The following is a 13,220-nucleotide window of genomic DNA, read 5'->3' as shown; positions in this document are numbered from 1 at the left end:
CTGAATGAAAACAAGTTGGACATGATAAGGCTGACAGAATCACGTTTTGAATGAAGAAAAACTGAAAGTGAGTTTGGCACTGTTGTAAAATTCCCTCAAAATATTTTAATGTGTCCCGTACAAAAGAAAAATACAATGACTGTCCGAATGAAATGAAGATTCACGACAGATGTTTATTTTATTGAGGTATTTGAGCGCCTTTTCTCCAATTTCGATGAATTCAAAGTCTAATAATCTATCGTTACATATTACGACGTGGTTATTTTTTACACACACGCCTACTGTACTCAGCTTCAATAACAGTGTTGCCAGGCAAAACAAACCTCGCCCGGTAGCACTTATGATGAATATGAAGGAAGATATTGCGAAAAAAATAGGTACCCTATGGGTACATGTGGCTACTGCTTATAAATAAAATGTTCTGATCCCATGTCCATACAGTAAATAACAGCGCCCCCCCCTTACAATTTTTGTTGCTGTTATGCTTAATGTTCCATTCGTATTTAAAAAAATGGTTGTTGTACACACTTTTATTTTTTTCTTTTACACATTTTAAACATCTGTGCTTTTTGAAAACATCTTTTTTTTTAACACATTTTAAACATCTGTGCTTTTTTTAAAAACATCTTGTTTTACACATTTTAAACATCTCATAGCATCGTTAGCTAGCACCTCTTGGCAGACAACACACTGTGGCAGTGGAGCATCTTCACATCCAGTCCATGAAAATCCAAACTTTAAATAATCGTGGTCATACTTCCTTTTTTTTTTTTTTTTGCTTGGCCCAGACTCTGTCTCCTCACTCACTGTAGCTTTTGGTACTAAAAATCGATCCATTTTGTCTCTGGCAAAGGCTAGCTGAAGTTCGCTAAACGTCCGCAATAGTAACTTATTCTGGTTTATTTTTCCTCACGTTGTGCGCCCCCTAGGGGAGGCGCGCCCCACACTTTGAAAAGCCCTGACCTAAAACATCATTAGATTTTCACACAAGTCCTAAAAGTAGATAAAGAGAACCCAGATAAACAAATGAGACAAAAATATTACACTTGGTCATTTATTTATTGAGGAAAATGATCCAGTATTACATATCTGTGAGTGGCAAAAGTATGTGAACCTTTGCTTTCAGTATCTGGTGTGACCCCCTTGTGCAGCAATAACTGCAACTAAACGTTTCCGGTAACTGTTGATCAGTCCTGCACACCGGCTTGGAGGAATTTTAGCCCATTCCTCCATACAGAACAGCTTCAACTCTGGGATGTTGGTAGGTTTCCTCACATGAACTGCTCACTTCGGGTCCTTCCACTAGATTTCGATTGGATTAAGGTCAGGACTTTGACTTGGCCATTCCAAAACATTAACTTTATTCTTCTTTAACCATTCTTTGGTAGAATGACTTGTGTGCTTAGGGTCATTGTCTTGCTGCATGACCCACCTTCTCTTGAGATTCAGTTCATGGACAGATGTCCTGACATTTTCCTTTAGAATTCGCTGGTATAATTCAGATTTCATTGTTCCATCAATGATGGCAAGCCGTCCTGGCCCAGATGCAGCAAAACAGGCCCAAACCATGATACTACCACCACCATGTTTCACAGATGGGATAAGATTCTTATGCTGGAATGCAGTGTTTTCCTTTCTCCAAACATAACGCTTTTCTTTTAAACCAAAAAGGTCTATTTTGATCTCATCCGTCCACAAAACATTTTTCCAATCGCCTTCTGGCTTGTCCACATCATATTTAGCAAACTGCAGACGAGCAGCAATGTTCTTTTTGGAGAGCAGTGGTTTTCTCCTTGCAAGCCTGCCATGCACACCATTGTTGTTCAGTGTTCTCCTGATGGTGGACTCATGAACATTAACATTAGCCAATGTGAGAGAGGCCTTCAGTTGCTCAGAAGTTACCCTGGGGTCCTTTGTGACCTCACTGACTTACACGCCTTGCTCTTGGAGTGATCTTTGTTGGTCGACCACTCCTGGGGAGGGTAACAATGGTCTTGAATGTCCTCCATTTGTACACAATCTGTCTGACTGTGGATTGGTGGAGTCCAAACTCTTTAGAGATGATTTTGTAACCTTTTCCAGCCTGATGAGCATCAGCAACGCTTTTTCTGAGGTCCTCAGAAATCTCCTTTGTTCGTGCCATGTTACACTTCCACAAACGTGTTGTGAAGATCAGACTTTGATAGATCCCTGTTCTTTAAATAAAACAGGGTGCCCACTCACACCTGATTGTCATCCCATTGATTGAAAACACCTGACTCTAATTTCACCTTCAAATTAACTGCTAATCCTAGAGGTTCACATACTTTTGGCATTCACAGCTATGTAACATTGGGTCATTTTCCTCAATAAATAAATGACCAAGTATAATATTTTTGTCTAATTTGTTTAACTGGGTTCTCTTTATCTACTTTTAGGACTTGTGTGAAAATCTGATGATGTTTTAGGTCATATTTATGCAGAAATATAGAAAATTCTAAAGGGTTCACAAACTTTCAAGCGTCACTGTATAAAAGAATTCTTAAATCTACTGGAATTTATTTGAGGGTGATGGATTCTGCTTTTCCTTAGGTTACATGATGTTTCTTTCCTTTTCGGTAAAATTTCTTACAAAATTAACATCTGCTTTCTCTGAGAGATTATGAATATTTACTTTGTCTGAGCTGTATTCCCTTTTATAAACCTCTGTCTCAAATTCTGAATTTGTACAAGATCTGAGACGGAAGCGTCATAAATAGCCTCCACGAATAGCATGAACTCTTGCATAATTTATGTATTTTTTTTTAAAAAAATGTTTCACTCTTCACGAGTGGTGTTTAACATTTGCCTTTGATTACTTAGGAGGACTTGAACTCGAACAAAAATCAAACTGGGCCCACGGAATACGAGAAACGAAGGAAAGATCACATCTCTCATTTTATCCTCCGCCTGGCATACTGTCAAACGTAAGTACACTTCTTTCCTCTGTGCAGCTGAGTATTTTGAAGTGGCCAGTGTGAGTTTCTGTTCCAGGGAATATGTTTATATTGAAATCTTTGTGATGCGTTTAATGGTTCTGATGCTAATTATTTCGACTGGTGCTGTGTGTTCGTTTATTCGCATGAGAAGACAGCGGTTATGTGTCGCTCTAACGTCACGGGGAGACTGATGCTCATTAATATCACTGCACAAGATCCAAAATACAGCAGTGTTTTCTTGTCAGGCAACCAGAGACGTCCATAGTACACTTTTACACTGTTTTTCTCTCTCGCCAGTTGTTCTTTACAGTCGCTTGCGTCAAATTCAAGTGTTTGATGTTTATGTATAGAATAACGGGTATTACCCCGAGTCTTGATGCTTCAATGAAATTTTGCATTATGTGTACACTTTTTGGAAAACAAAACGCATCAGTAAACCACACAAATTGGAGGAAGTGACGACGCTCAGGAGTGCGACTGCAAACACTGGTCCTCGTGCAGACAAACTGAATGGTGCAAATGATATAAGATACCAGACATTATACATGGAAGACGACTAACTTGATGATAATATATGCAGTAAAGCCTAAATCTGATTTCAGAGAGGATCTCAGGCGGTGGTTTATCCAGCAGGAGATGGATCTTTTCCGCTACCGTTTCAGCGAGCTTTTGCCGAAGTACAAGGCTGACTTTCTACACAAAAATAATCTGAAATATGACACGGTAAGGCCATTTTTCTTCCGCTTGCTCATAGTCCTTCAGGGTTTGAGGATTAAAGAAAAAAAACCCTCTCTGTAGGACTCAGTGTGTACCTCATACTTCATACCTCATTCCCCGTCCTGTAGTGTTTTGTATGTTGTAGAGAAGACCAGAGAATGTATTGAATATAATTTAAATTTCTGAACATGTGAAAGTTTCATGGCTGAGTAACTCATTGGCCAGATCTGCATATGGAAATTAAGTTACAGAAGAAAAAGGGTGCTCAGTTATGGTAAGACACACACAAGGGTTTAGCAAAAGAATGTATTGTAATATGCAGTCCAGGGTACATTGTGTGTTTATTTTATTTTATGTGCGTAAAATACCACTGTTAAGACCACACACACTCAGCTACAGTATGTGGTGTGTTTGTTTAAAGTGCTTTCTGAGTTAGAGAGGCACTCTAACTCAGGCTTGTAGTACTCGAGTCTGACTCGTGCCCTAATTTTAAGGACTCGTAACTCGACTTGGACTTCAGCACTGATGACTCGGACTCGTAAATTGGAGACGAGGACTCTGATTTTTTTTCTTTATTTTTGTAACATGCCATAATAATTTGGCATAAGATATTTATATCTACACTACCGTTCAAAAGTTTGGGGTCCCCCAGACAATTTTGTGTTTTCCATGAAAAGTCACACTTTTATTTACCACCATAAGTTGTAAAATGAATAGAAAATATAGTCAAGACATTTTTCTGGCCATTTTGAGCATTTAATCGACCCCACAAATGTGATGCTCCAGAAACTCAATCTGCTCAAAGGAAGGTCAGTTTTATAGCTTCTCTAAAGAGCTCAACTGTTTTCAGCTGTGCTAACATGATTGTACAAGGGTTTTCTAATCATCCATTAGCCTTCTGAGGCAGTCAGTACGTTTACATGCACATCCAAATCGAGCTACTGTCGGTAATCGAGCTGAGGGTCCCAGCAGGGGTGCCAGAGAAATCCAATCCTACATGCACACAAGGAAATCAAGCTATTGTGTGAGGTGCATTGTGCACCCGAGCCACAGGTGGCGTTACACGCCTCATCGTGTTGGTACACTTCCGGTTGTCGTCATGAAGAGCTATTCAAGAGTGTAAACAAAGTTATCAGCAGTGTTGCCAGATACTGCTGACGTTTTCCAGCCCAAAACATGTTCAGATCCGCCAAAATGCACTTAAAACCTCCCAATCTGGCAACACTGGCAGTTCCGTGTTCACAAGTTCCGTGCTCAAGCTGTTATGCTTGCTCTAACAGACTGTATGGCTACAAACTGTCCTGCGCAGACCACTGTTTTGTAAGACAACTTATTTTGCACAATTGTATATTTTTCTAAAGTCCATTTTTTGCTTACAAAAATTTTTTTTTTTGCTTACAATTTAACTTATGTCTTAATAAACACACAAAAAGTTCAATTGGTTTGTTTTTATTGACATTCTTCAGATGTTGGACATTATATATATATATATATATATATATATATATATATATATATATATATATATATATATATATATACACATATACACACACACACACACACACAAATACAATGACTTGTTTATGTACACAATTCACAGCTATGCAACAGCTGTACAGATGTATTTGGTGATACAGTAAGTGAGCTAAATTTTAACAGTGCAAACAATGCCACAAAAAGAAAAGATTCATGCCGTTGTCATGATTCGTTGTCATGCCGACCGAGGCTGTTGTGTTTCCCGCTTGTGGTCTCGTCACTCGTCACTTCCGGAAGGGGCAGTGCTGAAGTAAGTAGCTCGAATACGTAGCTCGATAGGGTTTACATGCACTAAGTAGCTCGGCTACAATCGCATAATCTAGGTCGTGTAGCTCGATTACAAGAAATCAAATTCGGTTCGATTTCAGCCGAGCTAAGGTGTTTCCATGGCATTTAGAACTTCGATTTCAGTCGAGCAACGGCAGAAATTTGATTTTCTCTATGTGCATGTAAACGCACTGAATGAGCAAACACATTGTACCATTAGAACACTGGAGTGAGAGTTGCTGGAAATGGGCCTCTATACACTTGTGTAGATATTGCACCAAAAACGAGACATTTGCAGCTAGAATAGTCATTTACCACATTAGCAATGTATAGAGTGGATTTCTGATTAGTTTAAAGTGATCTTCATTGAAAAGAACAGTGCTTTTCTTTCAAAAATAAGGACATTTCAAAGTGACCCCAAACTTTTGAATGGTAGTGTAAATTTCTGAACATGTGAAAGTTTCATGGCTGAGTAACTCATTGGCCAGATCTGCATATGGAAATTAAGTTACAGAAGAAAAAGGGTGCTCAGTTATGGTAAGACACACAAGGGTTTAGCAAAAGAATGTATTGTAATATGCAGTCCAGGGTACGTTGTGTGTTTTATTTTATGTGCGTAAAATACCACTGTTAAGACCACACACACTCAGCTATGTGGTGTGTTTGTTTAAAGTGCTTTCTGAGTTAGAGAGGCACTCTAACTCAGGCTTGTAGTACTCGAGTCTGACTCGTGCCCTAATTTTAAGGACTCGTAACTCGACTTGGACTTCAGCACTGATGACTCGGACTCGTAAATTGGAGATGAGGACTCTGATTTTTTTTTCTTTATTTTTGTAACATGCCATAATAATTTGGCATAAGATATTTATATCTACATTCATTTTTATACTAATTTCGTGCAGGAGTGTCACACCTGCGCACCTTGGTGTGTGGATCAGATAGACTCTCGGGCGCGATCTGGACAGCACGGATGCCATAGACGACTCGCACCTGCACAGGATTAAGGCACAAACGGCGCACCTGTATAAAAACTGTGAAAATACACTTACTTTGCGAAGTATTGAGTTGTGTTGCTGACACATTACCGAGCCTTATTTTTTTTGTTTGGTTTCCTGATCCCTGATTTCCTGTTTCTCATCTTTGATTCTGCCGAGTTGACGATAGTCTGTTTGTGCCTCGCTCGACCTATTGCCCGTTTCACTGTTTTACGATTTTGCCTGCCGTTCTGGATTATTTGTCTTCATTTGTATTAATAAACACCTTCTGCACTTCCAACCGTCTCCCAACCGTCTGACAGAATACTTCACACTCCCTGATAAAGAGAAGCACATTCACCTGTTCATACGTCACGTTCAGGAACAAACTAATGTTAATGGCGCTAAAACAGCCGCCGTCAAATGGTGCGGTTGGAGTCTTGTTCTCGGAGTCGACTCGGATCAATAGTGGACTCGACTCAAATTTTCTTTTAATGACTTGTACTTGACTCAGACTTGAACACTGGGGACTCGAGACTGGACTCGGACTCGAGGTTTAGTGACTCGACTACAACACTACTGTAACTACAGTACAGTAACTACAGGTCTGAGATAGACTTGCGGTGCGGGATTTGAAATTAACTTTTTTATCCACTTACCAATGTGGCCGGTGGAGTCCAAAGTCTACCAGCCACACTTGGTGTTTTTTTTTTTTTTTTTTCTTTTCACCAACCACTTTCTTGTTTTTACTGAAAGTGTGTAACTGCATGTGAAAAAACAATACAGTAAGAGCTACAATATTCAAGCATGATTATTTTGGTAAATAGGTTATTTTCTAATTTTATAAGTTTAAATAGTTAAACTTGAGGAAAATACTCAGACATATATATTCTCTCTCTCTCTCTCTCTCTCTCTCTCTCTCTCTCTCCCCCCCTCTCTCATATGCATTTCCACACATGTGCGCGCGCACACGACTGACCTGATGGAAGTTATATTTGATGTTGGGCAGGTAAAATTTTTTTAGTATTATTAGTAAAGGGGTTTTTTGTATCTCTGGCTAGGAAATTTTCTAATATCTTTTATATTTAGTATTCTAACGCTACGTTCACACTGCAAGGCTTAATGCTCAATTCCGATTTTTTTGTGAAATCCGATTTTTTTGTGAGGTCGTTCACATTAACAAATATATGCGACTTGTATGTGATCCTCAGTATGAACGAAAAGCGACCTAAAAGTGTTCCGCATGCGCATTGCAGGATACGACGACGTCACACGCAGTGAGCATGGCCATTGTTTACGGAAGTAACCTAAAGTTTCCTGTGTATGACAGTAGCCAGCATGGAGTGCCTGGCGATGATGCAGTTGTTGTTGCGACGGAGCCAGAACATGCACAATAGCCTGATGTTAAGGAGGAGGTTGAGAAGGAAGAGGGCAAGGGTTTTGGCTCAGGCGTTCTGCAGGGTAGTGACTGCAACCTCCGTTCAAAGGAACGTGTCATGCGCCATGTTTTTGTAACTTTTTTTTGAGAGACCCGCCGCCTACTTCAGCGCAGAATAGTGACGTTTGTGGCTTGTTGATGACGTGTAAGTCGGATGAATGCGACCTGGCGGTTCAGACTGAAGTCGCATATGAAAAGATCGAATCGGAATTAGGACCACATATCCAAATGGCCTGGGTCGGATTTGAAAAAATTGGATCTGTGTAATTCATATTGTCAATAAAAGATCGGATACAGGTCACATATGGGCGAAAAAATCGGATTTGAGTCACTTCAGCCTGCAGTGTGAACGTAGTGTAAGTTTAACAATTAGTATTTAGGATTTTTAACATTAGTAGAGTGTGTATATTTCGATTTTATATCGGGTGAAGAGCCATATTTGTGGAAAAACCTGCTATTAAACCATTATTATTATTATTATTATTATTATAATAAAACCCATGAGGATGGAGCTGCCAGGCATACGAAAACGAGGAAAGCCAAAGAGGAGATACATGGATGTGGTGAGAGAGGACATGAAAGTGGCAGGTGTGGTCGAGAAGGATGCGGAAGACAGGGCGCAACGGAGACGAAAGATCCGCTGTGGCGACCCTTAATCGGGAGCAGCCAAAAGAAGAAGAAGAAAAAAAACCACGAACCATTCATGGGACTCTCCATTGTTGGCTTTTCTCCACTTTTTTTTTTTGAGTTTTTCAACCTTCAATTCTTTGGCCTGCGTCTCCTGGGAGGTTTTCTTTGCAGACCTCTTAAAGGAACAGTCCACCGTATTTCCATAATGAAATATGCTCTTACCTGAATCGAGACGAGCTGCTCCGTACCTCTCCGAGCTTTGCGCGACCTCCCAGTTAGTCAGATGCAGTCCGACGCGCTGTCACTCCTGTTAGCAATGTAGCTAGGCTCAGCATGGCCAACGGTATTTTTTGGGGCTGTAGTTAGATGCGACCAAACTCTTCCGCGTTTTTCCTGTTTACATAGGTTTATATGACCAGTGACATGAAACAAATTCAGTTACACAAATTGAAACGTAGCGATTTTCTATGCTATGGAAAGTCCGCACTATAATGACAGGCGTACTAACACCTTCTGTGTGCTTCGGCAGCGCATTGATATCTGAGCTCCGTATCAATGCGCTGCCGAAGCGCGCAGAAGGTGTTAGTACGCCTGTCATTATAGTGCGGACTTTCCATAGCATAGAAAATCGCTACGTTTCAATTTGTGTAACTGAATTTGTTTCATGTCACTGGTCATATAAACCTATGTAAACAGGAAAAACGCGGAAGAGTTTGGTCGCATCTAACTACAGCCCCAAAAAATACCATTGGCCATGCTGAGCCTAGCTACATTGCTAACAGGAGTGACAGTGCGTCTGACTGTGTCTGACTAACTGGGAGGTCGCGCAAAGCTCGGATAGGTACGGAGCAGCTCGTCTCAATTCAGGTAAGAGCATATTTCATTATGGAAATACGGTGGACTGTTCCTTTAACCCCTACAATGTAACTTTTTTTTTTTTTTTTTTTTTTTTTTTTAAATTTGTTTGCTGCACCGCTAGCCCAGGCTGCTTGACTTGAGGTACTTCTCTTTAACCATCAGTCAGGAGTTAGCGGTCTGTGCTCAAGATTAGTGCTAGTTAGCGTTTTATGCTCAAGCTGTCACGTTGAATCCGAGTCTTTGTGTTTCACTCGGACACTTTAATGAGGAGATCGGATCGTGTTGGAATCTGAAATCTGTTTCGTTTAGTATTTATTGACTAACAAATAAGGAAAAGAATTTTTTTTTTTGAAAATTTTGCATCTGGGATTTCTGATGATAAAAACAAAAGTCCTGTTAACTTGTGTTACTGACATGAAAATCGAATGACCAAATGCACATGGACTGCTAATGTCCTTTTAACGATCAGTTAAATAGTCTAGAAAAAGTGCCATCACAAAGTTGAATGCGCTGATTGGACTCAGGCGCCCCATGTTGTCATGGTAACATTGACAATAACACCGTTTTGGATTGTTTGCCTGCGTATATATTGTCTCACTGTGTGTGTGTGTGTGTGTGTGTGTGTGTGTGTGTGTGTGTGTGTGTGTGTGTATATATTCTGCACTTTATTAAACTGTATACTTTTGCACATCCATCCGCCTCCCTCGCGTACGTGACATGGAGATTATTCCATGCGACTTTGAACCAGCGTGGAGTAGAGAAGAGTTGGAAAGACGACAGGATAAGGACGAGTCCGTCGCACTGGTATTTACATCATTGCTGTCGCACAATTAAAACGTGCCAGATCAGGCGGCTGGTAGGTTTTCAAAATAATAAACACGTATGTGTTTTTGTGATAAATCCATATTATACTGCGCACATTTTCCACATAATCCTCACTAAGGTTTCGGACAGCACTACAAAATGGCGTCCCCATTATATAGTGCCCTATATAGTGAGTAGGGAGCGATTTCGGACACGGGAAACTTCCGACTTGATTGCATCAGCATTCGAAAGAGGGCGCGTGTCTTTTGACAACGTTGGCAGATGTTGGTCACTTTGATTTCCGCTGTACGTTTTACTTCCGTCCAATGATGTCTCGCACAGGTCTCAACGAATCTCGTTTACGGCCATTGCTTTGACATACGGACTGATGTATTACAGAGCGTATTTCAAACACTCATAACTTGCTATAGCAGTGACAAAATAGCTATCAGAAATTCATTCCTACATTTTATAAAATGAGAAATAGAATTTTGATTATAAAAAATTTGCCTTCAGTTCCCCTTTAATGCTCGTTTCTTTTCTTCTCTTCTGCAAGATGGTTTTAAATCATTTGAACAGCAGCAGTAAAAATGACAGCCATGTGGAATGATTTCCCAGTGTCCGAGTTACATTAAAGAAGTTATTTATTTATTTATTTATTTATTTATTTATATATATCACTATTTACGCCAAGAATCCAGAAAACATCACTTACAGATGCTCATAAATTAATATCGATTGGATATTGATCTGGTGCTGTGTGGGATTTTACTGAAACAGAGATGCTTGTATCATAGGAACGTACCTGAAATATTATGACCGGTTTCCCAACTCGCCTTATACACGTCGTAACTACAAAACACAGCCAGTGAACTGTGTTTAATGTGAGCAGCAGGTGGCGCTGTGAACCCGTCGATGGTTGAGCACCTGAGGAGGGAGGGGGAAAAAATGGTCTTGGAGCTTTGATGCTGTGGGATTAATGGTCATTCTTCTACTACGTTTTAATTGAAATATCTCAAAGTCTAATATGCTTTAGTTGATGCATTTGTTTTTGTTGCAGTGTTCTCAGCTTGTCCGCTTCGATTTTCCCTGAAAGTCTGATTTGTCCTTTATCTTCCTTTTGACAGATAAGTGCCGAGGAAAAGAATAATCTAAAAGACCAGCTCATAAACTCCAGTTACGCCATGAGTGGGACCAGTGTTGCTGAGCGAGACTTCTACAAAGTACGACTTACTGCGGCACATTACTGCAAAGCCATTAAACTGATGATAAAATATATTCTTAGTGGGTTGTGTTTAGCCTTAATCTCGTCTAAACTGAGGTAATATTTAGAAAATCCTTTCGTGGTGGTTTTTTTTTTGTATGTACCATCATGCTCTGTTTCTTATACGCTTTATTTTTAATGCTGAAATTGCCTAAAGGGTTTATATCCCTGGAACACACTAAAGGCGAAGGATGTCTTCTGATGACTAAATTTATGAGAAAATGCATCTGTTATATTTAATCAGAGCCTCCAGCTGTGTGTAGAAATCCTGGCTCATAAACAGTTCTGCTTTTATTTTGGTTCAGGTCCCGTTCCAGGACGCTCTGGATTTAGTGCGGACGAGGAAAGTGTTCTTAAAGGGTGGCTATGCGTACGTTCCTCATCAGGACATCGTCACTATCGTCCTCAACGATTTCCGTACCAGACTCTCCAAAGCACTCGCAGTAAGTCACCGATTTATTCGAACTGAATAGAACTAGAGGAACTTATCGTGGATGAGGTAAACATGACACACAGGGGTTTTTGTTCTGGATTAACTGATTTTCTAGGCCTTTTTCAGTCTGGGCTCTGCTGGTGGCTCAGCGGTTAACTTAAGTAGCTTTGATTAGCAAAAATTACCATAGGCTGCCTTATAGTTGAGAATTAAGAGGTCTAATTATAATCAGGCTGAGAGTACTTTTTTTTATGCCTCCACCACCGTAAGGTGCAGGAGGCATTATGTTTTTGGGTTGTCCGTCTGTCCGTGCGTGCATGCGTCTGTCCGTCCCGAAACCTTGTGAACGCAATATCTCAAAGGCTAATGAAAGGAATTTCACTAAACTTTCACCATTTGTGCACTTTGGGACAAACATGAACTGATTAGATTTTGAGATCAAAAGGTCTAAGGTCAAGGTCACTGTGAGGTCAAATGTCTGTCCGAAAACCTTGTGAACACAATATCTCCAAGGCTGATGCAAGTAATTTCACCAGGTCAAGATTACTGTGAGGTCAAATGTCTATCCCCAAATCACAACTTAATAAGGCGTGTAGTCTACCGGGCGGAGGCATCCCCATCGACGCCGTTGACGTCGAGTTCTATCTAGTTTTTTTTTTTTTTTCTTTTTTCCCACAGATATGTATCAAATTTTTAAAAAATTATACATTCAAATAAATTAATTTAGAAAATTACCCCAAATACCTTTATGGCAGGCGGCACGGTGGTGTAGTGGTTAGCGCTGTCGCCTCACAGCAAGAAGGTCCGGGTTCGAGCCCCGTGGCCGGCGAGGGCCTTTCTGTGCGGAGTTTGCATGTTCTCCCCGTGTCCGCGTGGGTTTCCTCCGGGTGCTCCGGTTTCCCCCACAGTCCAAAGACATGCAGGTTAGGTTAACTGGTGACTCTAAATTGACCGTAGGTGTGAATGTGAGTGTGAATGGTTGTCTGTGTCTATGTGTCAGCCCTGTGATGACCTGGCGACTTGTCCAGGGTGTACCCCGCCTTTCGCCCATAGTCAGCTGGGATAGGCTCCAGCTTGCCTGCGACCCTGTAGAAGGATAAAGCGGCTAGAGATGATGAGATGAGACCTTTATGGCAATTATTTCACAATTATTCGCCAAAGGCAAGGTGAATACCTGTGAATAATAACAGAGATGAAGTCGAGGTTATTATTCACCGATGTTCACTGAGCCTGAGGCAGATGATTGTTTTAGTATAAATACACAAGCAATTATTTAAAAAAAACAAACAAACATTTATTTCAGTCTTCAAAAGAGGCATGCAAATGTAATGCACTCGGA

At 40.5% G+C, this 13,220-nt stretch overlaps 1 protein-coding gene across 1 annotated transcript in view; it reads left to right on the top strand.

Moving 5' to 3' along the window:
- prim2 (DNA primase subunit 2) overlaps positions 1-13,220 on the top strand; it is a 257,635-nt gene that overhangs the window by 14,404 nt on the left and 230,011 nt on the right. Inside the window, exons 4-7 of the mRNA XM_060926334.1 lie at positions 2,842-2,945; positions 3,560-3,680; positions 11,312-11,407; positions 11,754-11,891. Coding sequence (XP_060782317.1) covers positions 2,842-2,945; positions 3,560-3,680; positions 11,312-11,407; positions 11,754-11,891 — 459 coding nt within the window. The remainder of the gene's footprint in view (positions 1-2,841; positions 2,946-3,559; positions 3,681-11,311; positions 11,408-11,753; positions 11,892-13,220) is intronic.

The sequence above is a fragment of the Neoarius graeffei genome, chromosome 7 (assembly GCF_027579695.1).
Source record: "Neoarius graeffei isolate fNeoGra1 chromosome 7, fNeoGra1.pri, whole genome shotgun sequence".
Taxonomy (NCBI): Eukaryota; Metazoa; Chordata; class Actinopteri; order Siluriformes; family Ariidae; genus Neoarius; species Neoarius graeffei.
Note: the sequence above shows the minus strand (reverse complement) of the source record. Positions and strands in the feature narration are given on the sequence as shown.